The 27,962-nt window shown below is 46.8% G+C and overlaps 6 protein-coding genes across 6 annotated transcripts; 3 read left to right on the top strand and 3 right to left on the bottom strand.

Moving 5' to 3' along the window:
• Window positions 1-3,123: 3,123 nt before the first annotated feature.
• Window positions 3,124-4,533, bottom strand: LHYA1_G008324 (uncharacterized protein; the record flags this gene model as incomplete). Its single annotated transcript, XM_031153244.1, has 3 exons — window positions 3,124-3,670; window positions 3,729-4,179; window positions 4,263-4,533. 3 exons carry the CDS (start codon window positions 4,531-4,533, stop codon window positions 3,124-3,126), a joined length of 1,269 nt encoding a protein of 422 aa, XP_031002154.1.
• A 3,444-nt stretch (window positions 4,534-7,977) lies between these two features.
• Window positions 7,978-9,948, top strand: DEP3 (Efflux pump; the record flags this gene model as incomplete). Its single annotated transcript, XM_031153243.1, has 7 exons — window positions 7,978-8,106; window positions 8,162-8,312; window positions 8,366-8,489; window positions 8,543-8,749; window positions 8,799-9,173; window positions 9,221-9,588; window positions 9,635-9,948. The coding sequence occupies 7 exons, from the start codon at window positions 7,978-7,980 to the stop codon at window positions 9,946-9,948; spliced, it is 1,668 nt and encodes a 555-aa protein (XP_031002150.1).
• Window positions 9,949-9,982: 34 nt separating this feature from the next.
• Window positions 9,983-10,746, bottom strand: FUB4 (Hydrolase; the record flags this gene model as incomplete). Its single annotated transcript, XM_031153242.1, has 2 exons — window positions 9,983-10,510; window positions 10,618-10,746. 2 exons carry the CDS (start codon window positions 10,744-10,746, stop codon window positions 9,983-9,985), a joined length of 657 nt encoding a protein of 218 aa, XP_031002151.1.
• An 837-nt stretch (window positions 10,747-11,583) lies between these two features.
• Window positions 11,584-19,874, top strand: azaB_1 (Highly reducing polyketide synthase; the record flags this gene model as incomplete). Its single annotated transcript, XM_031153241.1, has 11 exons — window positions 11,584-11,808; window positions 11,861-12,005; window positions 12,059-12,327; window positions 12,381-12,726; window positions 12,778-12,868; window positions 12,945-13,101; window positions 13,153-13,759; window positions 13,814-13,973; window positions 14,024-18,599; window positions 18,652-18,975; window positions 19,026-19,874. The coding sequence occupies 11 exons, from the start codon at window positions 11,584-11,586 to the stop codon at window positions 19,872-19,874; spliced, it is 7,749 nt and encodes a 2,582-aa protein (XP_031002152.1).
• A 223-nt stretch (window positions 19,875-20,097) lies between these two features.
• On the bottom strand, window positions 20,098-20,966 carry LHYA1_G008320 (uncharacterized protein; the record flags this gene model as incomplete). Its single annotated transcript, XM_031153240.1, has 4 exons — window positions 20,098-20,175; window positions 20,225-20,531; window positions 20,579-20,805; window positions 20,856-20,966. 4 exons carry the CDS (start codon window positions 20,964-20,966, stop codon window positions 20,098-20,100), a joined length of 723 nt encoding a protein of 240 aa, XP_031002149.1.
• Window positions 20,967-21,745: 779 nt separating this feature from the next.
• Window positions 21,746-23,742, top strand: LHYA1_G008319 (uncharacterized protein; the record flags this gene model as incomplete). Its single annotated transcript, XM_031153239.1, has 2 exons — window positions 21,746-22,699; window positions 22,747-23,742. Coding segments are annotated over 2 exons (1,950 nt in total), but the record flags the coding sequence as incomplete, so codon positions are not given.
• Between the last annotated feature and the right edge of the window lie 4,220 nt (window positions 23,743-27,962).

Genomic DNA, 27,962 nt, shown 5'->3' with positions numbered 1-27,962 from the left:
AGATCATCATCTTCGCTTAAAAAGGAGGCGGGGTTAAAATGCCAAGCATTCACCGCTTATGATTCAGGGGGGCAATCACCAGCCATGACTTTCGCTCCTATGACACAGCTTCTATGACATCAAATGCATCCCAGAAAAAATATTTCAGATTCAGCGACTAAGTTTGCATTTCTCATTGAAACCTCATTAACCATTTATGGCTATCTGCTTCTCTTCCCCGCAGTGAACGACACTCATCACATTCATGGGGGCAGCAGATACCTCTATTCCCACAGTTCTGCAGATGCATCCGGTGGCTGCCTTCTTCAAACTTTCCATCTTTACTTAGGGCTCCATGACCTTTGCATGCGAGCATCATCCTGCGCCAGTGTTTCTCCTCGTCGGTGAATTTCAAGGTTCCTAGAAACCTTTTCATGCTGTTTAGTAATGGGTTGAACGGAAGTACATTTTAGGTTTGTGTGGGGGCTTTGAAACTTTATACCTGGGCTTTAAGAGAGTAACCGGTCTACCTAGTTTGTATCTAGTGACGGTTTTTTTTGTCATCGACTAATCCATGTAACCCCTCATGACAAGCCATTTCTCATAAAAGTTCGTTTCCAAGGTTCGGATTAGTCAGAGAAGCCAAAAGAAAGAGACCACTGAATAATCTTCCATTTTCATATGGCGCGCGTGCACCACAGATTATTAATGACTTCGATTGTGGAACAGTAGTGGGTGTAATACTCTATTGAATCTTGTCGAAAGAGGGATTGATGTCCCTTTCTGAGGATATAACAAGAAGAGGGAATAGCTGTAAGAAACGGACTTATAGGAAAAGGTCGTCTGCAAGCAGATTCAATTGGCAGATGCGAAGAGACAATGTGTATAATATGTGCTGCGCTTGTAGTATCACAAGGCTCTTTCCCCAAGTTCTGATTATAATATATATATATATATACACACTGGATATGATACCATGACAGCAAGGATTTGCGTTGTGAAAACCACTGTACAAGAATGTTCATTTGGCGGAAGCGATCAATAAAGATTGCTTTTAGCTTTAGCAAATGAAAACCCTTTAATCTGCAAGTAAGATCAATTCTAATAAAGAATACTCTATTCTGGAACTTCAAGGAAAACCTATATCGGATTTACAGCATCTCTTCGTTTATACCTAAATGGCGGAACACATTCTGCTGGGCGGATTCATATGGATAGAAGGAACAACAATGGGCACTCTTCAATTGCGAACATTAAATGCTTAAGCAGTAAATCAAGTACCACTGGATGTGTAAAAATACCACGTGAGAGTTATCTGGGGACCGCTACCTCAATGACACCAAAGAAAACGAAATTAAAAGCATTAATATAATAATCTTCACCTCAACCATTTATTGGAAACGTTCCTATATCTCTTGATAGCCGACCTTTACAGAACAAACTCAGGCTTTGCTACCATCGCCAATGATGTCTTGCTAAGCACCTGACCTTACCCAAATCGCAGCAACGGAGGTTTTGTCTAAAGCACCATGGGGAATTACGGGTCAAAGAACGACAGCCGACCGCAAATGTTTCCTGTATAGGCCATGCCAACCCAGCCGACGTGCGAATTACACATCGATCGTTGTCCTAACAAAAGAAGCTTTTCCAATGTCGAGTCATTGGACAGAAGAAGAAACCCGCGAATGATGCGCGCGGCGAAAAGTGGTCTAGAGAGGTGAACAGACTTGGACAGTACTCCTGACACTTCAAAATTCAGGTCAATAGGCTGCTATTGGGTGAGGCAGCGGGTAAATCTGGAAGGTCTTAAGAGAGACATGTTGAGCCTTGATACACGACTCATAAGGTAGGCCGCTTGAATCACAGGAGCGATTGTAGTTATTGAATGCCATCTGAATAGCCGCCATTCAACCAAGCGACTCCCATTTATTTTCCGTGACACAAATGAGACGTTATTATCGCTTGGAAAAGTTGAAGATTGTCCGCAGAGAGATAATTCAGACGGCAAAGTTACCTCAAAAGCATCTTACAGTCAAGATGTGGCTCGTTGAACAATCCGAGAGGACTTTACAGCCCAATCTTTGGAATTTGTTGACTCTACATACCGTACAGATTTCAACCAGTGATCGGATACTGATAGATGTCCACATAATTACAAAATTCATAGCTAAGTTAGATGTCCACGTAGTAAACACCTCAAACCATTATATGTAAGTGTTGACGGTCAATAAAGCACGAATGTTGCGCAAATGGACTGCGGAGATTTAATGACCTTGTCTACAGCGAGTATACTGAAGCGCATATTTGTGCAACTGGACGATGAAGAATCAAAGACGCTTCAAATTTGACTACGCACTTGTATTAGATGTTTGTCATAATAATCTATAATGCTGAACGCCCATCGTCGTAGTTAAAAGGTGCAGCTGTTTTATCAAGCAAACCACTTCCATATACCATACCAACTCTTTCAACTCTCGACAGAAAACATATACCCTATCTCAGCTTCTTTAAAACATCGTCGAAACAAGATCGTCAGAGATATATAACCTTTAAATGGGCAGCTGCCATTCCAAACAAAAAGTCGAAGAGAGAAAATTAGTCGAATGGCACCAATGCGCAGGCCACCAAACACGGCTGCGGCGAACAAAGATCATAATATGCAAGGAACACATCGAGATTTGTCCTCGCAGTAAGAGCTGTCCTCATGATTGTAATGAAAGATTTGGATGCCTGTACTGGCGTGCGCATAGAAGGGGAAATTCTAATGGCCTTGGATATGGGCAAAGCTAGGCCTTCTACACGGTGATGGGTATTGCTGGAGGGGTAGGGAAGTTGATACTTGGCCTGGGCAACATAGCATTAAGCATGAGATATTAGAGAGGAAGATAAATATAGAAGTTCGTAAAACAGTTTGCCGGTTACTTGTAAATCTCAGCACTAAGAATTCCGTGACCTCTCTTGTCACATTCAAAAGTCCCGTCTACTAATAATGTATTCTACAGGCCGTCATATTCGCGAGAAAGATTTATTGACCGCTACGAAAAATACATTACGGTGGCGGAGGGGGGATTGAGTTTCGGCGCACGTACAAAGGTTCTAGTAAATGACAATGTTAAACGTAAAGACATTAATTATCGACCTATCCTATTTCCGTATAGGTTCTGTAGATATTGTAAATGCCTTTTGAACCACGATTCCATAACTATATTGACTTTCTCCTTGTAACTCCGTCTGTGAATGCGCTCTACCTCCCTCTCCACTGTCTTCCGAATCTCGTTCTCGATAGCAAGTCGACATCCCGGTGTCTTTATTTCCATTGTAGAAGCTGCTGTTCGGCCAGGCCGGCTCATTTAGTCTCTTGAACCCAGACCGCGCGCTCGGACTGAGAGGACCCGCCGCAGTACTCGAGTTTATCGCCGTGATGCCCGAGAGGTGTATATTTTCTATGATATCGTTCGGGGGTGCTTTGTCGTCTTTGATTCGAAACCGAGTTCGGAGAGCTTCCATGTCAAACTCTTTGAATACGGGGTTTAGAAGGGAGCGCAACGAAGGCAAACACGCTGCGATCAAGTATACACTTGGTTCTATCGTTGCCCACAACACGACATCAACACCGGTCCAGCTCAAGTCCAGCTCTGGCTTTGTGAGTCTCAAAAAGACAGCAAAGCGGACGATAGCGGTGACGATTCCCCTGGAAGTCATGTTAGTCTCGATCTAGAATCCTGAAATTGTGTAGAAGGTAAACTTACACACTACCCGTAAGGAATGTTATTGTAAGCCCAATCTTTTGATTGATGGATGTTTGAAGTCTCCATATAATAGGTAGAGGAAGAATGATAATCATGAGATCAGTTGCAATACTAGGCAATCCGATCCACACAAAGATGGCGAATTGATTGAGACATTTTCCATTTGGGATAGTCTTGTCCCACTGATATGCGAACGGCACACACATGACCATCTGTACACAGAAATATACGATCCACGTAATAATAAGGACGACGCCTATAAAGTAGGCGGCCCAACGGTACGGTTTGGTCGTGAACACTCGGAGGTATAGACACAAAATGGCGAGTTTCGGAAGCGTAAGGGCAGGAGGATTAAGCATCGATAAAGAAAGCTCAAGCTTTAAGAACATAACCCATTCATGTGGTTCAATAGCGTACCAGTGTTTGCCTAGACCTGCATATTTTACAAATACTAGGTAGGGTGTTAGTCTGGAAACTCTACGGCGGGGAAAGAGGGAAACGCAGGCTGAATAGGCCTACAACTTTGGAACTCACACCAGCATAAAATAAGATGGGCAAAACAAACAATAAAGGCCGGCACCATGAGGTAGGTGTCCAACCCGTTCGCCGTCCCTATCCTGATCCGAGAAAAGAAAAACAGCACAATAAATAATACTTCAAGAACAGCCAACGCAATGACAGTGTTGGTAACCTTCCAGCTTTCGTTGGCGGCAAAGTACTCGGGTGTAAGCTTTCCAGCAAGCCTTCCTGTCGAGTTAAGCTGTTCAAGTGCCTGCATCATCGACACCCCCGCTGGAAGAGCCATGGCGTTGATCGAGAAGACGCCACTTGAGGAGTGAGAGAGCAGTAGAAGTGTAAGAAGATCAAAATTTAGAAAGTCGAAATCCCGTTCAATTTGAACAAAGAAGTACCAGCCAGTATCGGAGCAAAAGCAATGTACCCGGATCGGGCCGTGGGGCTTGTGGGTTAACTACTAATGGTTGAATTCAAATACAGAAAAGACAGTGCGGCACAGCGTGACTTCGTGATCACTATTCAACTATAGAAGTCCTACAAGGTATGATCTAAGCTGAGCAGGAAAACTGGACGGAGTAGGAAAGTGTTATTTTCTCGTCTATTAAAAGTGGAATACAAGTGGTAAGGAGTGTCAGTCAAGCTTAAATCTGTAAAGAACGGGCCAATGATTTCCTGGGGAAGACTCTGACAGGGCATTAGGCCATTCAGGATCCGCAATATTACCGTGATCACAAAGCATTGGTATGTACGGAGTACTTACTACTTGCATGACGGAATTACATTTCTATTCTTTTTCTACAGGGAGCGATTCCAAGAACACGGGTCGGATCATTGACAGATTGGAAAAACGTTCGATCACGCGTCCAATGATTGCGCAAGAAGGAACAGTTTGATGCAGTCAACGTGTCATCTGAGCCAGGGCCACATCCTCGGTCCAGGCTGGGGGTTGTAAGGCTGCGCCGTACGGAGTACGAGGGTACTTCTTTACTGCCTATAACATATCGGCCATACGAAGTTTGCTAATCCTCAAGGTGTGTTAATTTAGGAATCGATACCTTGCGGCTGCAGCGTTGTAATTAGGCTTCTACGAGGCGTGAATCTATTATCGGGGGACGTAGCTGAGAGAGCGCTAAAGAAAGCAGAGAAGTTTCAATACTCCCACAGTTTAGCTTTACTTCATTTACAAGATAAGAGTTTTGACCAAGCTAAAATGAAATGAGTGCAAGTAGAGCGCATCGTGACTCGTGAGTGAAGAGTAATTTTCTCTCCTGCATATAAGTCGTCTATATCACAGTGGGGTTGTTGTCCAAAGTGGCCAGGCCCCTTGCGAAATTGGCAGGATCGCATAAGGGTCTGTGAAGCTCGGTGACTAGGTGCATTTATCTTTCAAGAGAGCTTCGAACAGGGTGAAGATAGCCTTTTGACTCTAAAGTGGAGGCTTTTATGTCAAATGGTATACGTAATCCCTTTACATCTCCACCTTTGTTGTTACCCCCCCTTCAATAAACATTAAATTACGCAAAGTCTGTGTAGAACGCATGATTCTTTATCGCTATGGTTTAAGCCTCTATCCTTCCCTGGATATGCGGAGGTAGTGATACTATCCATTGAATTCTCCAATACTGGTATTAATAGCAGCGCAAAAGAATATGTCTATTCGCTAGAGCAGGGGTGTAGTAAGACGTGCCTGCTTAGTAATGAAATATTAATTAAGCTACTATCCGCGAGCTATGAGAGGGATTCAAACATATGGATTCCTTAAACCCTCTAGAATTCCAATTTCTAAATCGGTATCTCGCTTCCCTTATTCGAATGCTAGTATAGTTAGATCCTGAATGTTGAGAAGTTTGACACGGTGGATTTACCTCTCCATCTTACTACATTCTACTTAAATCTACATGGTAGGATTAAATTAGCTACAGGGTCTACGGAGTATGCTTATTAGTACGGAATGTCAGACTTCAAAAGATCGAGCACGGGCACGGGTCAAGATCCCGTGCGATTAAACTCAGATTTGGCAGCGGGTCAACGGGAACTCTAACTATGTTAGGTTTGACGTTGGAGCTTGGAGCTTACACTAATCGTTGCTCGCGTTTGAGCTCTGTTTTGTGGGCTCGGTGGTGAGTTGATCGCGTCGTAAGACTTGGCAACGGCCTTTACTTACTTCGTACTGTAGTTTGCGCTCTAATGACATGCAGACAAAGAATTGTGGGGATGCGCATTGTTCAGTCGACGGACTTAGTTCTGAAGCTAATACTGTATACAACTCGCACGAAAGTCGATTGAACTGGCTTTTCGTTGCGAAACTTGGAGAATTTGAAGTTCTATATTTACAACATGACGCGGAAAAATGGTGTCCGCATAATACGGACCTCGTGATGGAAGTTTGGTAACGACTAATGATCCAACCGCAGGGTATTTATACGGAGTACGTCCGCCGTATGTTGGGCTCGCCAAAGATCTTCAAGGCCTGATAAGCTCGAATCTCCAATCGCCACCTGCCAGAAACTCACTCCGAGCCCTACGGAGTAAAATCTGATCGGCCGAGACTTCATGCTTGGACAGGGGGCTGCATTGCTTTGAGCGATCAGTGGATCCATTGCGATTCTACCTACTATATTAGGCGGAGGAGACCGCTCCCCGGCGACCCGCAGTTGAACCCTACAGTTGGCTTTCATTTGCGGCTTTTAGCAGTTTTGCCAGCATCTCAATCCTTTGATGCAAGTAACATTCTAGAAGTACTTCGTACTGTCCGTATGGAGTACGGTACGAAGTACATGTACATGGATGCCAGGTGCAAATGAGACATGTGGATCTCTCTCTCTTCACCCGCCCGCAGCGTTAACCTCAGCTTCTAATGTACGGTGCACTTCACCCGCCGAATCAAGATATTGTGGCACTGACGTTCTTCCTTTTTGTATGATATGCGGACAGATACGGTAGCTTGGCGCAAGGCGTCGTCTGCTGCACACACACACACTTTATTTTGTACGACTCCATCTACCCAAGAACCAGGAAGCGAACACTGTGCTCCGATTGATGCTCCGTAGAGAGTAGGATTTGACGGGGCCACATCCGAAAGACTAGCGGATACGGCGCTTTCTGCAGCTGCAATACTACATTACTGCATTAGTGGGAAGGAAGTGATTCCCGTGCGTGGTGACCGTTGGGCGGCTTTCTTTGGCGATTACTGTATGTGGTAGCACTGCAGGATGGGATGCTTGGTTGGTCTTGGCTCGAGTACTATACAGGAGAATACTCTGTATATTACTGTATGTCCGTACCGTTACTACCGTACCCTGTACCACATAACCGCCAACCGATCCAACCACTCATCTTTGCAGTTGTATTTATCCGTCTTCCGCTGTCAATACCCCACATCCGACCGGGGACTACCAGGTAAAAATGCCGAATCATATGCTGTGCCACATCCGCATTGGAATCTTGACTCTTGACTGTTGATTCTTGAGTTGACCCAACATGTTGTGAAACACCAAGCGGGGGTGCCAACTTCCTAACGTCCTCCTTTCAAAGCCAGGGGGCCAACATCAATTTCATGGCCTTCAAATACGTCTGGTGAATAACGCTGTTCGTACTAAGTGGGAATAAATAGAGTCTAATTTCTTCTCGACTCAAGACCATTGGAAATTCCCCACAGCTGGAATTTCCGCGTAACCACCTGGAGGCTGGAAGTGCCTCGATGGCGCATCGCCATTCCGATAGTAAAGACATCATGCTTCAAGATACAACCAACGTCTCTGTTACCAGCGGCAATCACGACGAAGAAACTTCGGATATTGCAGATGCAGCATTCGGAGAAAAGATTCCTGACAGCGAATACCTGACGGGATGGAAGCTTCACGTTCTGAGCGCTGCGTATGCTACTACCCGTCTCAAACTTGTGATAATGAAATTAGCTGACAATTCTGTTCAGGCTTCTGCTAGCACTCTTTGCAGTCCAAATGGAAGCTACGATTGTTAGTACATCAGTTATCGCTATTACAAATGAGCTTCGTGGATTTTCCATGAGCTCTTGGATTTTTACGGGCTTTTTGCTCACATACAGTGGTGAGTTCGCTAAAGCCCGAAATCATATCATTAACACTAAACGTTCCAAATAGGCTTTGTTATCATATGGGCCAAATTGAGTGATATCTATGGCCGCAAGCCATTGTTGCTCGCATCGCTGTTCATCTTCACAGCTTTTTCGGGTGGCTGTGGAGCAGCCCAAACTCTTACGCAGCTGTCAGTATTCGGTTATGGATGGCCGGCTGCTTTCTTTTCTAATGCAAATTTAGGATCGTATGCCGATGTTTACAAGGTCTAGGTGCTTCGGGTGTCTACTCTCTTGTCATTATCATTTTCTTCGAGATGGTGCCACCTCATGCATTTCCAAAGTACACGGCTATTGTGACCATGTCGATTACAATGTCAACAACCTTTGGGCCGCTCATAGGTGGAGCTATCAACAACCACACTACGTGGAGATGGGTTTTCCTACTGAAGTGAGTCCACCAGTTTTATGTTGAATCGGCGCTGACATACCGAATCAAGCTGCCCGCTTGGTGCTCTGTCTCTTTTGGGATTGATTATTCTTATGCCAACCGTTTTCCCTAACCAGCGCTACTTGGCACAATTGTCCAACAATCCGCCTCCCTCGAAGTTTTCCTTCCAGTCGCTCAACAGAGTTGATGGATTAGGTGCCATGCTTTTACTAGGTGCTAGTGTGTTACTTATTACCGCTCTACAACAGGCAGCGGATGGCAAATCTTTTGCGGCGGCTGTAGTCTTACCCTTACTGGTCATCTCTGGTGTGATGTGGGTTGCATTCGTAGCATGGTCGTGGTTTGTCACCACTAAGAGAACGCTCCCGGAACCTATTTTTCCATGGCGCTTCATTAAGAGCAGAGTTTGCATAGGGCTAGTTCTGTTGGTTCACTCTTCACCCATCTGAGTACATTAACTAATGAGTACAGCAACACATTCTTCACGGGAACAATCATTACGGTTGCGACTATTCAGATCCCGCAACGCTTTCAAACTGTCAACGGGGATTCGGCATTTGTCGCTGGAACGCGATTGATTCCTTTCAGTATCATGGTTCCCATGGGAGCTGTCATTAGCGCACTTATTATTGGAAAGACGAGGATTCCACCCATCTATTTCTTGTTTGCAGGCGGGCTTTTGGAGGTCGCTGGGACTGCCGGTCTCTGTGTGACGCCTACAACCTGGAAAATATGGCCACCGCAGTATGTCTTTCAGATTCTGGCTGGAACTGGAGTCGGATTCTTCAATGGCACATTGACTCTCCTCGTACCATTCATCGTGGAGAAGAGAGATCTTGGTAAGTGGAGCGTCTAAAGTTTCAATCCTTTTTCTAATATATTCAGGGGTGGGAACTGGTGCTGTGGCACAATTCAAAGTCTTGGGCGGAATGGCAATCCTTGCGGTCGTTACGAGTGTCATGAACAGGGTAATACGGTCCGAATTGGAACGTATTCTACCAACGGAACAGGTTCAGCTCCTTTTGGAAACAACCAACGTCATCGCCAAGTTTCCACCAGAGATTCAGGAGCAAGTGAGGCACATTTTTGGAAGGGGATATAATTTGCAGATGAAGATCATGATTGGTTTCGGCGCTGCGCAGATACCGTCAACCTTGTTGATGTGGACAAAGAAACCGATCATGGTGGAGAAGAAGTAGTAGATTCGAAAGCTATAGGCGCTAACTAACTACTTCAGTGTGTTATTGAAGCTTTGGAGATTCCTCTTCGCATTGCCTTGACCGTTTCAGTGACTGCAACCTTGGTTCCCAGCCCGGGCACTTCGTGCATACCCCCATGAATGAAGCCTGTCGCCGTTTGAGGATCACACAATCCTCTCAGCAGCTCGCCATCCCCTTTACGTGGATCCTTTGCGCCCCAGATGTGAACGGTGGGCAGTTGAATCGGCTGTCCAGCTTCCTTGGGATCTAAAGCCTTGATCTCGCCACTCTCTATTGCAACAGGGTCGTGCACTAGCACTGTAGATAAGAATATAGCACATTTGAATGGAGGGGCCTTGGATTTTCCGGCATCCAGCCGCACCTTCCGTATGATATGCATAGCCGCGAGGCAAGCGCCGAGGGAGAAGGCTAAGACTCCGTCAAACGGTCCCTCAGCTTCAATGTATTCGTCCAGTTGGTGAAGAGCATCTCGGGCGGAAGACGCCGAGCTAGGATCGAAATAGGAAAAGTAGCGATCGTTTGGGTTAAACAGATTTGAGATCTCTACGTAAATTTAAAGTGTCAGCATGGTCTTGTCAAGACTTGGCTCCTTCCAAAGAAGTGACAGTCTGACAGGCCAAGAATAAAAGATGTAAGAACGAAGCATACCTGGTGCGATTGGCCATGGAATGGTGCCCTCGACAAATTCGTAAGTATGTTGGTCCCCAAGCTCATAGCGGAGTGCAGCTGCAAAGATGCAATCAGCGATCGGACTATTGGAATCAAAGCACCTGCCATGATGTACAAGGGGCTGCATATGAACCCTGCTCAAACGTACCAGTTTGGGTCTCGAGAACCTGCAGCTAGTCAGAACCTTGTAGAGAAGGGAAGCGGGGCGGGAAGAGGAAGCCGAAGCGAAATTCAAAAAACACATGCCTGACTGTTTGTTCCTATGCCATGTAGACAGAGAAAACGCATCTTTCCAGATCAAGGACCTTGTCCGTTATCAATTTGAGCACAATAACGGACCGAGGCGAAGGAATAAGTACCTCTGAACAAAAGTGATAGTGGCGTAGAGTTTGTCAGAAACATATTGACACGAGGGGGCCATCCGTAATGAACTTATACTGTTTGCTCCCTTGTCTGGCACTCCCCTGAACTCCTACATTTGGGTAATACCCTGTCGTTGGCTTTGCAGAATAGCTCCCCTGCTTTCACTCATTTAGGTAATACCTTGTCAATGGTTTTACAGAATAGGATGTTCCCGTGAATGCGTTGGGATCCTCCCGTAGAGTGATTGGTTAAACCTCCTCAATGGTGTTACAAAGCTGCGTTGACGCCACGAGGAAGCTGGGGAGTCATATCTGGTTCCATTTATTTCTGGCCATGCCCTTGTACGCACATTACTTGGGTCGAGCCACTTTACATGGAACGTGGACGGTGGAGCACTCCGAACTTTTGTCTCGAAAGATAAACCTAATATCCGCCAAACCAACACCAGTTCCAACACCAACGCCATCCCGCCGTTGAACGTTAGAGGCAAATGCGGGGAGAACCTTCTTTGTGTCTCACTTCAGTTGTGTCTCACTTAACCCCCACAACTACTTTCTTTTTACTGAGCCAGAGCTACACAAAATGGCTGAGACTTCACAGCCTGCGCAAGAGAGCGCGGGGCTTGATGGCGGTATTCTCGAGCCAATCGCTGTGGTTGGAATGTCCATGAAGTTTCCACAAGATGCCGTCACAGAAGAGTCGTTTTGGCAGATGTTATTAGAGAAGCGCTGTGCGGCAACTGAGTTTCCGGAGGACCGATTGAACATTGATGCTTTCCACAGTCCAGAGGCAGGAAAGCGAAATACGGTACGGTTGCGCTCATATCTGACCATGATCAAATGCTAATAGAACTACAAAGATTTCAACTCGCAAAGCGCATTTCCTGGGTGAAGATTTCCGAGCGTTTGACGCACCATTCTTTTCCATCCCCCCTTTAGAAGCGGCAACAATAGATCCCCAACAGCGAGGACTGTTAGAAACTACATATCGTGCATTGGAGAATGGTGCGTACTGATTACCCCACGAACTTTTCGCAGGGATATTGATCATAGAATAGCTGGGATACCCATGGAAGCGGTCAGAGGCTCCGATGCCTCTGTCCATGTTGGCTCATTTACAAGTGATTTCAAAACTATGGTCTGGAGAGATGCACAACAAATTCCCAAATACAGTGCAACAGGGACCGCTGGTTCGATTCTTTCAAACAGAATAAGCTGGTTCTTTGATCTGGGTGGCCCTAGCATGACCGTTGATACGGCGTGCTCAAGTGGCTTGGTTGCGCTCGACTTGTCGTGCCAAGGACTGTGGACGGGACAGTCTCGAATGGTATGTCAAAATTGCACCTGTCTTCAATTTTGAACAAAGTCTAATTGGAGTAGGGAGTCGTCGCGGGTTCAAATCTCATTTTATCCCCAGAGTTGAATATTGCTTTGTCATCTATGAGCTTTCTCTCCAAAGACGGTCAGTGCTTTAGTTTCGACCAAAGAGGAAATGGCTATGGACGAGGAGAGGGGTTCGGGGTGCTAATCCTGAAACGTTTATCCGATGCCATCCAAGATGGTGATACCATTAGAGCGCTGATTCGATCAACGGGTGTCAACCAAGATGGTAACACTCCTGGAGGTGTAACTCAGCCTAGCCGAGTCTCACAAGCAGCTTTGATCACGGACACGTACCGAAAAGCAGGGCTTGGAATGGGCTTGACACGCTTTTTTGAAGCACATGGTACGTGAAGTTAATGAATGATTGAAAATGACTCAATGTTGACCAAAAAAGGCACCGGAACCGCAATTGGAGATCCAATCGAGGCCAGAGCTATCGGCGACAGTTTCCGGGACCAAAGACCCGGAAAGGAAACGCTGCTCATGTAAGTTTCTGACACACTGGGATATTTAGACCCGTACAACATATTTCATGGCATGAACTTACCCGCTTCAATTTAGTGGTGCCGTGAAAGCAAACCTTGGCCACTTGGAAGGTGCCAGTGGCTTGGCTGGTCTTATCAAAACCATTCTCGTTCTAGAAAAGGGACTCATTCCACCGAACGCCAGCTTTGAGAATTTAAATTCCAACATAGATGCAGACTTTCTCCAGCTCGAGGTACTTATCACACTTCTGATAGCGCCACCGCATTTTGACTAACGCATGCAGTTTCCCCTCGAATGTACACCTTGGCCTTCTGAAGGTCCTAGAAGAGCTTCCGTGAATTCATTTGGTTTCGGAGGGACAAACGCACATGCTGTTCTTGAAGATGTTCGCAGTTACCTTCTTGCGAGGAATCTGGTTGCAAACCACTGCACTGTGAAGTCAGCACTGATTCAACGTCACAATACGTTCACCAATTCAGTGAACACCGATCAATTGATACCAAAATTATTGGTGTTCTCATCAGCAGATGAAGCAGGTATGCGTCGGCTTTCCCAAGCCTATAGCCAGTACTTTGCCGAGCCTGGTCGAAATGACGATACCCAACGGCTTTTAGATCTCGCTTTCACACTTAACAGTCGCCGCAGTGCACTGCCTTGGAAATCGTACCTTGTGGCTAGTTCAATATCAGAACTCGCTGAGATGGAGCAGATAGTTTCTAAGCCCTTACAAGCTTCAGGCCAGAAGCCAAATTTGGGTTTCGTCTTCACCGGACAAGGAGCTCAATGGTACGCCATGGGTCGTGAACTCATGGTGTATCCAGTTTTCAAAGCCAGTCTCCTTAAAGCACAGAATCACTTGCAAAAACTCGGTTGCAGTTGGCTACTAACAGGTATGGGCGTCTTGTTCCCGAGGTGTTTTGCGCCCTGCTAATTCGAATTGATAGTGGAACTTGCGAGAGACAAGTCGACGTCGCGAATAAACGAGCCCGAGTTCAGTCAAGCCTTATGTACAGCTGTGCAGCTTGCACTCGTCGATCTATTCGAGTCTGCTGGCGTAGTTCCTTCTGTAGTCGTCGGGCACTCTTCTGGAGAAATTTCTGCAGCGTGAGTATCCTTATTTCCCCTGTTGCGAATATTATCTTACTTGCTCGCAGTTACTGTAATGGTTCTCTATCCATGGAGTCCGCAATGAAGATATCATATCGCCGAGGGGCCCTTGCTTCGAAGCTTGCGCGGGAAGCGAAATCTAAGCATCGGATGGCATCCATTGGGTTGTCTCAAGCCCAATTCTTTACAGAGCTGGAGAAGCTGAAGCAAGAGGGGCTGGAACTGAATTCGCTTACTATCAGCTGCATCAACAGCCCAAAGAATGTCACAGTGTCGGGTCCAGATGCCCAGCTTGACATTTTGGTTGCGCACTATGACAAGACCGATGTGTTCGCGCGAAAGCTAATGGTAGATGTTGGCTATCACTCGCCCCAAATGCAAGAAATTGCCGGTGAATATCTGGCATCAATGGATAACCTGACAAGAGGAACTCGTAAGACAAAGACTATCATGGTGTCTTCAGTTACTGGCGCAATCATCGATGCTGATGTTTTGTGTACTGGTGAGTACTGGGTGCAGAACATGGTCTCACCGGTCAACTTCTTAGGAGCAATGAAAGAATGCTGCTCGCGTCCGGGCTCAACATCTCCCACCAAGAAGCTGGACCGAAGTCATCTCCGAGAAATTGTTACGCATGCTCTGGTGGAGATTGGACCTCATTCCGCACTTCAAGGCCCAATTCGTGATATACTCGCTTCTGTGAATAGAGCCGGCGAAGTGAGCTACGCCTCTGCTTTAGTCCGAAATCGCTCAGCCGTGGAATCGCTGCTCGCTACCGCCGGCCGTCTGCATTGCCAGGGCATCTCTGTGGATATAAATGCTCTGAATTTGTTGGAATCGAAAGATTCAACTGTGCCGCGTGTATTGGTCGATCTTCCCCACTACCCTTTTAACCACTCAACGGTGTATTGGGAAGAGTCGCAGATGAACAAGGAGTTCAGATTCAGAGAGAATCTCAACCATGAGCTTCTAGGGAACCAAGCCCCCGGATACAATGAACTTGAGCCTAGGTGGAGGCTTATTATCCGGTCAGATGAACTTCCCTGGGTAGAAGACCACAAAGTGAACGGCTCCATCTTGTACCCCGCAGCTGGAATGCTTGCTATGGCGATTGAAGCGACAAAACAATTGACGGGGAATGATCCTCCTTTGGGCTACGAAATAAAGGACGCCGTATTCCATTCCCCACTTCTCATCTCCACTTCAAAGGAGAATGTCGAGACGCAAATCTGCCTCCGCCCAACCGCAACTTCCTCGAACTCGAAATCAACATGGTATGATTATCGGATGTATGTCCACAAGACGGATGAAGGCTGGACCGAACTTTGTACGGGATCCATTAGAGCGGACTATGGAAAAACACAGTCTGAAGTTGACCATGGCATAGAAGGACCAATGTTCTTGGATACGATAAGAAGAAATCACTCCGGCGCTGCTAACAGGTGCAACGGGCTGATCGAGTCTTCCAATCTGTACCGTATGTTGAAAGAGATGGGTTTAGAATATGGCCCGGCATTTCAACCTCTCCACGACATTCGATATAGTCAGGATGGTGAGGCAACTGCCAGAGTTGCCCTATTTGATCTTGAAAGCCCTGCGGCAACAGAAGCTCAACGCCATGTAATTCATCCCACTACTCTGGATGGTATTTTCCAGATGATATTCGTTGCTTTGAGTAAAGGGAGCGCAGCTGGCGTTCAGACAATGGTGCCGTCCCGTATCGACAAAGTCTGGGTTTCAAACACCGGAGCAGGAACCCCTTTCAAAGGTTCACTCGAGGCGTATACCAAGTCACACCAATTCAGTAAGCGCAGTGCCCGAGGTTTGGTCTCTGTACTTGACAACGAAGGCCAACTCATGGTTCACGTCGATGGATTTGAAGCGACTGCTGTCTCAACACAGACCAATGCCGACACCCAGGAAGAAGCAAGACAATTATGCTATAACATGACCTGGAAGTGGGATCCTGAAACCATGGACAAAAGTCAGATCCAGCAGTACTGCAAGACATTGGCCCGGCCAGATTTGCAAAACGCCGAGAGATACAAAGATGCTGAATTCATGGCTCTTGCCTTTGGCTCCGCTGCCTTGAGAAAACTCCGTGTCCAAAATCGTTTACCATGTCCTCGGATGGAAGATTACGCTATTTGGCTTCAGATGGCGCTGGACGATGATTTATCTTCACTATCAGTAAAAGAGGCCGCCAAGCGTCGCGCACAAATCGAAGACCCAACTTACCTGGGCTACGTCTGTAAGCATCTTGCTTCAAGCAGTCTTGGACAGCTTTTCATGCGTATTGGGCATCATCTGCCGAATATACTTTCTGGCGACATTGATCCTTTGGACGTTCTCTTCAGCGACGAATATATGTTTGATGATTTTCATCGTGAGTTGACTGAAGGCTCTGGATGTTTTAATGCCCTTGGTAAATACCTCGAAGCCCTAGCCCATAAGAATCCCGGCATGGAGATACTGGAAATCGGTGCTGGCACAGGCGCCACGACCGCGATGCTCCAAGAAACTCTTGCATCGCAACCCAGCGCTCCTAGCTACGGGCAATATGATTTTACAGACTCGAGACCATTCTTTGTTGACAGGGCAAGGGAAACGTTTAAGCCATATAGCCGAATGGCATACTATGTCGTGGATCTGGAGAAAGACATCGTCAACCAGGGTTTGAAGGAAGGGAGCTATGATGTCGTCGTAGCTACGAGCGCACTTGTCTCTTACAAAGACAGCGGTGAAACTATCCGCAATGCCCAGAAACTGCTGAGGCCAGGAGGAAAGCTCATCTTGGGACAAATAACAGTTGGGGACGCCGTGCGACCTGGCTTCGCCAATGGATTGCTCCCGGAATGGTGGTCCAAGAGCCCAGAGACTCCATGTGTCTCCGAAGAGAAATGGGACCAGATTTTGAAGGAGAATGGTTTCTCAGGCACTGACATCATATTCCGGGATTTTGAAGACGAACAATTCCACGATTATAGCATCATAATCTCGACCGCAAAGCCTGTAGCTGCCGTTCGTCCTTTCCCCGGGGAGATTGTTGCGATCGTGGAGAGCAATTCGGAAAGCCAACGTGTCATGTCTCAGTACCTTGGCCAAGAGCTTCGAAAATTCGGGTACAATCTCTCCAAAATTTTGACCTTTGAGCAGGCGGCATCGTTATTGGACCAGAATGCATACCATTATATTGTGATGCATGATCTCAGTGCCCCTCTGCTTCGCAATCTCACTTCCGATGGCCTCTCGGCTCTTCAAACCATTCTTTGCTCGGCTGGAAGTTTGCTGTGGGTGATGCCTGGAGGGAGACAAGGCCCGGTGACGCCCGCCTGTGGTATGGTGGAAGGTCTTTGCAGAGTTTCGCGACAAGAAAACCCGAACGTACCGCTAGTCACCCTTGCCTTGGACGTCTCCCCTAGAACCAAAACGAAGAATTTTGCTTGCAATATCGCCCGCGTGTTCCATCTTACTGTTTCCCACAAAGAGATGGGAGACTTCGAGCCTGAATACGTGGAAATGGATGGATGTCTGCACATCAACCGTCTTTCAACAGCCGCACCTCTCAATGACCATATCTACGTTCGAACCAACTATCCTCGACGAGAGCAGAAATTTGGAGATTTGCCTGCGGTTAAGGTCGACGTGAGAACACCAGGGCTACTTGATTCCTTGGAATTCATTGAAGACGAAAAAGCATCTCTTCCTTTGGGACCCAATGAAGTGGAGGTAGAAGTACGAGCGATAGGCGTGAACTTCAAAGAATGCCTCACGGTCTTGGGACGTGTGAACACTGACACCCTGGGGAACGAGTGCTCTGGTGTGGTTAGCCGTGTTGGTGATAACTGGGATACACTGAAGCCTGGAGACCGGGTCGCTCTTTGTGCTACCGATACTTACAGGTCGTTTGCACGGTCATCGATTGGGTGTGCCGCTAAAATTCCAGACAGCATGACTTTCAATGAAGCAGCCGCAATCCCCACTGCTTTCTGCACCGCATACTATTGTCTGATCGAATCAGCTCGCCTTGAGAAAGGCGAGTCAATCCTTATCCATGCTGCATCGGGTGGAACAGGCCAGGCTGCTGTTCAAATTGCCCTTCACCTAGGCGCCGAAGTATTTGCAACTGTGGGATCGCAAGAGAAGAAGCAGCTCATTATGAGCCAGTATCAGATTCCGGAAGATCACATCTTTTATAGTCGAGACCTCTCATTCGCAGACGGGATAAAGCGGATGACACAAGGGCGTGGCGTTGACGTGGTATTGAACTCGCTTGCGGGTGACCAATTGGTTGCGACCTGGGAGTGCATCGCACCGTATGGGCGATTTATGGAGATCGGAAGAAGAGACATCGACAACCATGGAAACCTTCCCATGTATTCATTCCTCAGGAACGCGTCTTTTACCGGTGTTGATCTAGCCGCGATTGTACAGCAACGACCGCAGCTTATCCAGAAGATGATGCGAGAGATTATGCGCCTGGTGGAGGCTAAAAAGCTGGGCCCATCATATCCATTGACCGTATTCCCAATCTCCGACATGGAACATGCATTTAGAATTCTTCAGAGCGGGAAAAGTTCCGGGAAGATTGTTCTGGAGGCCACCACAGATGCCATTGTTCCGGTGAGTTGAGAATCTCATGTTATTCGGGACTAATTACTGACCTGTAAATCAGACGAGTCTCAAAACTAGACCCTCATACAACCTTAGCAAAGACGCTACTTACCTCATCGCCGGGGGTCTTGGAGGGATTGGTCGCAGCATAGCAAAGTGGCTTGTAGATCGAGGAGCAAGTAATTTGATCCTTCTTTCTCGCTCCGGACCAGATGGGAATGAGAAAGGACAGGCGCTAGTTACGGAATTGCGGGCGAAAGGGGTTCGCGTTGTGGCACCTGCTTGCGATATTACAAGCCTCTCGGCATTGAAGAGTCTTGTTCAAAGATGCGCGAAAACAATGCCCCCAATAAAGGGCTGCATTCAAGCATCAATGGTCCTACGAGTGAGTAGAAATACCCTTTATTGGCATGTATTTACTGACATTTATACAAGGACACAACATTTGCTGCCATGTCATTCCAACAGTGGGAAGAGAGCGTGAGGCCAAAGGTTCAAGGTTCTTGGAATCTTCACGTCTCACTTCCCCAAGGAATGGACTTTTTTGTGCTCCTGTCATCCGCTAGCGGTATCTTTGGGAACCCAGGGCAGAGCAACTACGCAGCTGGTAACACCTACCAAGACGAGCTTGCACATTACCGGGTGTTGCATGGAGAAAAGGCTGTGGCACTAGATCTCGGTGTCGTTCTCTCAGAGGGTATTGTTGCCGAAAATTCCCAGCTGATGGATCGGTTGATGCGTCAAGGCGTCATGCTCCCCATCACACAAGAAGAGGTACAATCACTTCTGGACTTCTACTGCAACCCGGCACTTCAGTTATCTCCGCAATGGTGTGACCAGGTGATCCTGGGTATCGATATTCCGGCCAAGGTGGTTGCCAGAGGGGGGGAGGTGCCTGTCGCCTTGTGCCAGCCTCTCTTCCGCAAAATGCATCAGATTGAATTCTCTGGACAATCGTCAGTGCGCAAGGACGAGAACAGTACGGATTTCAAAACCATGTTCGCAAGCGTAGGCACTCTTGCCGAGGCGGGAATGATGGTGTCCGAGGCCCTGAGGAAGAAGCTTTCCAAGGTCTTAGGCATTGCAGAAGAGAACATAGAGCTCAGCCATAGGGTTGAGTCTTATGGTGTCGACTCGCTGGTTGCTGTGGAACTGCGCAATTGGGTGTCGAAGGAGATGAGTGCAGACCTTGCAGTCTTTGAGATCGTAGGTGGGGCTACATTGGTGGGCGTTGGGCTTACTGCTGCATCAAAGAGCGCATTTAAGCAAAGCACATGGACATAGATTGACTCTGCTGGTTGTTGGCGTTCATTGCGTGGAGTTGTGGAAATCGTTTTATTCCCATTCTAGTAATGTAATTAGATTTCATGCGACTGTCTAATGTTAGATTGTTGATCTCGACACAACTGTACTTCTTTACACAAGGCGAGTGAGCAAAGATGGGGCATCCATGCCATCATAACCTACGATCTACTTGTTTGCTAGTGTTATCATGCCCTTTGTGCATTTATACCTGGCTCTCAACATCAGCAACCCTAGGCACCTTGTGTAGGCTAACACTGGCAAATTTGGCCACCATTTCCACCTAAGAATAGTCAGTGATGCCAAGCAAGGTCGCGTCCGTGAGGGCTTACACATTGTTGGACCAACTCCACATCTTCAGCACTGACACCAACTCTCCGTGTTCCTCGTAGATGCCAGGCCGTTTCGAGGGGGAGGTTTTGTATCATGATTCCGGACAACACTACCAACTCGGTCTCGACGGGTCCTAGGATGGTGTGATCGGACAGGTAGAAGCCGTATGAAATCTGGCGGGTGATGAAGTCAAAGTCCTTGTGAGCAATGAACTTGTCGGTTGCGTCGGAAAGATTGCCCTCGTATATAGTATTTAGCCACTGTTCCCCTCTAGCCAAATTCTCCGGCCCAGTCTGCCATCCTTCCCTAGAAGACCTTAGTGCCAATGTGCAACCTGTGATTGAGGTTCGTACCTCGAAAATGAGTAATCCTTATCTTCTGGCCGCTCCACTTTCGTAATACTGAAGAGAGCTTCGATTGGTTTGCAAACCCCTTGGATGGATATATTCTTGACGAGGGCTTCGCGGAGGCGGCGTACCAGAGCTTGACGTGTTTCGGGAGTTGAAAAATCGGGTTTGTTGACGATGTAGGTGTATAGGGTGCCAACATGATCTGGTGCAGCGCCTACGAGCGCAGAGAGCTGGCAGGATTCTCAGTAGATGCTTTGCAGACCAAATTCTTTCCACTCACAACAGGCAGATACCATTTATCTTCCCCCAATGTCAGTTTTGGGAATATTTCTTCGATGGATTTGAATAGAGCAGTGGCGTCTTCGGCTGTGGATTCGTGTGTGGTCGCCATACTTGAGAATTGAAGGATTGATTGTTGTAGAGTGGTTATATAGAGATTGGGGCAATGTCCACCGGATCCTGAATATATAGCTCGCTGTCCTTCGGCTTTGGTGTCAGTGACTATGGGCTGGACCTGCTGAACTAGGAAGTTGACTCACTGATGTATTTGGTGGGACTTGCCCACGTTGCAAGCTTGAGTGGATTTATACGTGTAAATGTCAATCTCAGAGGCATGTACGGAGTATTGATGGGAGGGAGCGAAGGAGGGAGAGAGCCAGAGAGGGGTAGTGGAGTAACACCACGACGCGTTATGCGGAAAGAGGTCCAATTGGGAGGCAATCGGAGCTGAACAATACAATGAATAGTATAAAAGAAGCTCGTCGTCGTGGAGTTAGATGTAGGAAAATATTATACGTCGTATTGTCGCAGTACTTACTGCGTATGGAATTGGAATATACGTAAAGTAGTGATACGGTACAAGTAAACAATGCCAAGAAAAGCAGGCAGGGGCAGGTTTGCCGACTGACTGTATAGTACCTGCATTTGCTAGTTGCTTGTTCCATTGCACCAGTCGATATGGATGGGTTTACCAAGTCGTAGAAGACCTAGAGGTACGGAATGGCCTACCTGTTACCTACCTATACTTTTGTATACCTTTGTCCCCTTCACACTGCAAAAACAATAAGGGGTGAAGGTGAGGGAGGGAGGCAGAGCAGAGGAATAGGATAGGGCTGTAGTGGGGTTGGGTTAGGCTGGATCACGTGCTTGCAGACTTAACCTCATTTGAAGCTGTTGTCAATAACCCCTCTTTCAAACGACCTCAACCCATCCACCATGTCCAATATGCCTCACGATGGCATCAAAGCCATCACCGAGTCTCTGCCGCCTGCAACTGACTATCTTACATATCTCACCATCCTCGAATCGCAACTGTCGCCCGACATCCTCCCCGCGCTGAACGATATCCTCCAAGATGCTGAATTGACCCAGAACATTGGGTGGGACCTCATCCACCTCCTTCTACCCCTTCCGGGTGCAGAGAAGTGTCTAGGTAGCATCGCGAGACTGGGAAATCCGAGGGAGGTGGTGTTGAAAGTGACCGAGTCACTGCATATATTAGATCTAGATGCGGTCGAGGAGGGCCATGATGTTGAGGATGAGGACAAGGCTGCTGAGGTAGAGGACAGCACTGCAGAAGAAGAGAGCAAGATAGAGAATACCAAGAAACCTACACCCGAACCTACGAGTGTCGACAAGTTCTGCATCTTGGTCAACCTCCTCGCCATACTCCATCCGCGAATAAAGACAAAATACCCCTCCCGCTTCCTCTCCACGTCCCTTATGTCGATTCTTGCAGCCTTCCATCCTTCCAATCAAGCAACCCTCGCCGTCGTCTCCTTTGTACATACAATCTCCGGCAAGAAACGACCACCATTGCCTGGTCGACAATCGAGCTTGAGTATCAAGGTTACGAATGCATCGGAGTCTGATCCTTCTGCGCCCGACCCGGAAGCACATGAAGATGCAGATCCACAGGAAGGTGCTATACAGACTAAGCTGCTGCAGTCCTTCGTCACGCATATACTGCAAGACTATGCCAATACCAATAGCTTGGAGTGGGCTGCAAGACTCCAAGAATCATTTGATCCAACAAAGGTGGTGGCGGGGAAGAAAAGCTTGGGCGAATCGTTTCGAGAGGAGCCCACACTGCAAGAAAGAGATACGTTGGTAGGACAGCTCGTGGTAAGTACGGCCTGGGAAAATATTGGAGCTTTCTAATATATGTATAGGCACTGGCCAGAGATCTTGGCATGTCGGACTATACCGATCTGTTCGACGCCATATACAAAACGGAAGACGAGACTGGCGACGACGACGACGACGACGAGAATGAGGAGGCGAACTACCCAACCTCACCAGCAGATATTCCTTTATCGAAAACAGGATCTCTATTTCTCATAACTTGTTATGTTTTTGCCTCGATCCTCTTTAAATCCAAATCTCCACCCCCAAAACTGTCCATTTTCCCTGACCATGCAAAGCTTGTCAAGCAATTCATCGGAACCGACGGGCCGGCGAACATTGGTAACGAAGACTCGGGGGTAATTGACGCTATTTTGGCTATTGGATTGTGGCTGGAACATAACAATAACTTCGTGTCTGGACCCCTTGAAGATGAAGATTTTCTTCAACATCTTCAGTCACTATCATTATTGTCCGCCAATACTCCTTCTCCCACGTTGCGGTACGCAGCTCACGTGCTGACTTCAACCATACTGCATGCGCACCCAGTTGACCGTCTCCGCCTTACATTCATAACGGATACTTTGGAGCACTGCCCTTATGAAAATTTGAAGGCCTCTGCCGTTTCTTGGTTGAAGGAGGAGATAATCACAGCATATGAACGGAAATCGAACAATATATTTGGATCGAAGGTTGCTCTATCCGCTGCACAGCCATACTTGTTTCCTGATGCCTCGGAGTTAGGAAGTGCTACTGCGGAAGAGCTGGCTCATATTCTGGGTCAATCTTTTTCGTTCCATATGGCTGTAGTAAATTTTGTTTTCTTCATTTCAGGGGAGAATTATGCCCATATCGTTCCTTCAGGAATGTTGTCTGTTGTTGAAGAAATTTATTTGGGACCACTGAGAGCTGCACAAGTGAAGGCTCTGACTGCATTTGAGGCCGGAGAACCAGAGTCAACGTTCGATACAGGATTATCTGGATTGGACTTGCAGCTCCTTGGTGAGAGGATATCTATGTGTTCGGCAAAGACTGATGTCTGATTAACGATAATGAATGATACATGATACATGATACCCATCAAAAATCGCTAGCAGTGTTGTATTTGAATGATTATACATGTCTGAAGATTCTTTGTGGGGGTGCTCGTGAATCAACATTTCGTAAATCACCGTCAGAAGCGTTGTGACATAGTGTACTACCTAGGTATTTAAATTGTCTTTATTCTGTCGAGTGCGATATTGCCTTCATCTGCCTAACTCGAAGCGCATTTCCTAATCTCGAAAGCACAATAATGTCTACACCTCTCCCCACTGCCGGTTCTAAATGGTCTAAATCTAAAGCGCCGCTAACTGCCCAGCAGCAGCAGCATCCACCCCCCCCACATGTGATAGCTGGACCTTCACCGTACTTGAACGTTCCCAACACTCAACACGCACCCGGAGGACCCTCCAAATACACAACAGTCATGAGCGCCCAACACCAGCAATCTCAACGAACAAGTCCAAGCACACAGCAACAACCAACACACCAACCCACCCCCGAGTCCAAATCACGCGCTGGCCCAAGCATCGAAGAACAAGAGTATTCAGAAGAGCCAGCCCGTCTGATCACCCAACGCCCCCCCTCCCGCCCCGACGCGACCTCAATGTCCCCGCACGAAATCCACACCCTCTCCCGCCGCGTAACCAGCAAGGTGCACCGCATCAGCCTCGCGCACATGTGGGACAACGTCCGCGACGTCGACCGACGCGGCAACATCGACCAGCAGCTATACGACAACCTCATCGCCTTCTTCTTCGGCTTCGTGCCCATGGTGCTGCACACGCGTCCGCACGACCCCTGTGTCGTGACCCCGAGCGAGCTGCTCACGTACCGGGAGCTGATGAGGAGGTTTGAGAGAGAGAGGTTGTATACTGAGAGGACGCCGAGGGGCCCGCATCGCAGGCATGAGTGGTATTCGAGGCCGGGTGAACAGGGGTTCTTGGCCAAGTTGTGGAAGTAGGGAGGGGGTCAGTGTAGAGAATATTATTCTCTACACTGGGGTAGCGAGCGAGGTGCACGTGCATAGGTAGTTATAGACTTGAAAGGATATTAAGCTGCTCGTTGTTGAACTTCAACTGCGCATAGAATGGTTTATAACTGGTACCGTATCAAAAAGACGTTAGCATTCTCTCCTTTTACGGAGTGGATACGAATATTTCGCCGTTTAGGAGTTAAGTGTGGAAAATGATTAAGAGCCTACCTGGTTCAATTCTGGGTCAAAAGTCCGTCACTTGAAGATTTTTATTTGGTTTTCATTTCAAAAATCTATAGATCTACAACAGATTTAACTTTTATTAGATGTATATTGACGTGTTTATATCTTTTTCTAGATGCTTTTTAAGTCAAGAATCCTATGACCTGAGTCGTATTTAGCTTGGATATCTGCGAATTTATTCCTATAACCCATGATTCTAGACCTTGTAGCCTAGATTGTCGATTAATGGATTCCGCAGTGGGGGCATCCACGTGATCCTTATAATTCCACGGGACTCCTCTGGGGATTGACAGAGAAAGCCGAGAGGTTGGTAAATCTTTCTGTGAAGCTAAGAGAGTAGAGCACTTCGTTGATACAAAAGAAAAATACCAAAAGCCACAGACTTCAGCGCCAGCGTAGCAGGAAAACGTCAACGTGACTTCAGCTTCAGGATGCATATGTCTGGATATCCCCGCTCTTAGGTACCAGCGGGGTAGGAACGACCGCTAATTCTAGGCTTTCGACCAGTGGGGTATGATAAGGATCTTCCGCTAGCTTTTGGCTTGTGAACAGCAGATCTCGACTCGATCCCGCCCTCGCCTTTACTATATGAAGCTACGGTCGAGCTAAAATACTCCACATAATGCGGCAATCTCCAGGTTGATAAAATGTTAGATATTAACCCCGTAGTAAATCTCTCATGAGCTGATTCTCTTGCTCGGAATTCCCGATACTAAACCATGGAGAGAATAGTGAAACCTGGGGCAAGTAAGGCTAAAGTCCTCATACCATAGATACATGACTACATATATTAGAGTTATAGTCAGGCCTAGTGTATTATGAGCAACTTCCAGAAAATATAGGTTATATTATCTTCCTTAAAAGTCAATGAGACCTTTATCAAAACTATGTTATTAAGATAGCAATGAACTACTTTCGTATATATCACATGGCATACTCCAAAATGGTCAACCAGGCTCGCCAGCCAAATATCAATCTACGATTATTAGTCGGGCATGTCAATATCCTCGATTCCATCAACCGAGCAATTGAAACAAGCGAAGACCAACCAGGAAGCGAGTATCTTGAGGTGGAGGAGGTTGACTGAAAAAATCCTGCAATCGTTTCCATACCCTCGAAGCCTGAGTTATCATCGAGTCATCCGCAGAAGGACACTAATGGCTATAGAGGGGCAGCCCCGACATCAGATCACACCCCACCCGCCGGGGTGGTTGAAATAACCAAAGTTAGCCAGACTCAAGTATGTTTCAACTTTCAATGCTATAACAATGCAGTCTTCCCTAAAACGCGCTCTAATCGCTTAGCAGAAAATCACCGAAACAATCATATACACCATTCGAGAGGTTGATGAGACGGGCTAAAAGTATGAGGTCGTGTCTGGGTGGAGGAGCATGGGCTCGATTAGGTTGGGTTGAGCTGGGGTCTAAGGGGGTCTTTGATATGTTTTAAGGAGTATTCATAAATGAATTCTGGAGTTGGGTCTGCTATGATATACTCACGAACGATGAATTTAGTCAATGCACAATCTGATTCGTCAATTGCACTTTGCTTACGGCTTCAAAGTTAAAAGTGATGCTACTCAGAGTGTCTTTTAGCGCCTTTTTCTACTTTCTTATTACTTCCGCAGACTATACTATGTTACCCCTACGCTATATATAATCCAAAGAAAAGACGGGGTGGATCGGGGGTGTTAATAGATTCCAACAACTTAGATGCTTATAAAGAGTGAGATGTAGGAGGAGGAATAACCTCAACTTATCTAGTCTGGGGTTATTTGAGCAGATCCTCGAAAAAATAGTAAAATATTAATTAGTGAGTGAAAAAGCATTAGTCAATTAGCTTGAAGCAGGAATGTTGCATTGTTGAGTGTAGCATGTCTGTTAAAGATGAAATTAGAAAGTAAAGACTGCGAATTTCGAAACAATATCCATTTGCAACCAGAAACTAGACTAAGTTTGCCCCCGGCTCTAGCCCATTCTCAAGCAAAGTATATTGACTAATCAAAGTGGCCTCTTCTCAAATTCCCCCTGCAAATGTCTGCGTCCACAATTGGGGCAAAACTTTTGCATTTCTCTCTCCGCAAGCCCCACAAAGGAACGAGCTTGCTGCCTCGTTGGTGCTAGTTAAGATGCGTAGTCGCAAATGCGAACAAAGAAAGACAGCGATCTTAAATAAGGTTTGACGATGTTAGCTGCACAGTTGTTATTTGCAGCCTGGGACTAGCAAAATACTCCTAACATATGGCCAATCGGATATAGCACATGCACAGATTTATTAAGACATGCAAATAGAACTTGGTTTTCTTGCTGAAGGTCGGTATTCTACGTGGCTGGACCATAGAAACCTAACCGGACTGGCAATAAAGCTGGCTTATCAGACAAATTCCAACACCTCGGGAACTTATCATAAATGAGAGCAGAAGCTCACGTCACCATCTTTCGATCTAGACCGTTCGCGCAAACCTTGTTTGATCCCATATTTTAGGCTTCAATCTCAAATTTACCCTAAATTCGAGCGCGTATCATAAGAGCCGGTGCCTTTAGTTCTTGAACTTATACAAGGCGTGTAAAACGCTACACATTTTAGACTAGGCCCTAGCACTTCTTGTGAAGGTATAAAAGAGTCAGTGTGGAGACTATAGAGTTGCATACGTTTTCATTGGTCTGGTAGAACCGGGTGAAGAACCGGCGGTATAGCTAAGGTTTCGCTTGCAACGCCTTATGAAGACTTTTTGGGAATCACTATGTGAACTTTCAAGTCATGCAAATCTGCACGACATCATGTAGGAGGTGCCGTAAACTAAGTCATAGTGTGGCGCTTTTTGGCAAACGCCTATGTGCGCTAGGTATCATAAACTAAGCCACTACCTAAGAGCTTTAACTAACTTTGCGAGTCTTGTTACCTCGTACCCAAATATGGCCAGCAATAATTTCATCTGCTCAGCTGCTGGTGCTGTTGCTGGTCAATATATACGGTTTCTGGAGACGCTTATATCGAGACAAG

Source organism: Lachnellula hyalina (assembly GCF_007821495.1).
Source record: "Lachnellula hyalina strain CBS 185.66 chromosome Unknown contig00185, whole genome shotgun sequence".
Taxonomy (NCBI): domain Eukaryota; kingdom Fungi; phylum Ascomycota; class Leotiomycetes; order Helotiales; family Lachnaceae; genus Lachnellula; species Lachnellula hyalina.
Note: the sequence above shows the minus strand (reverse complement) of the source record. Positions and strands in the feature narration are given on the sequence as shown.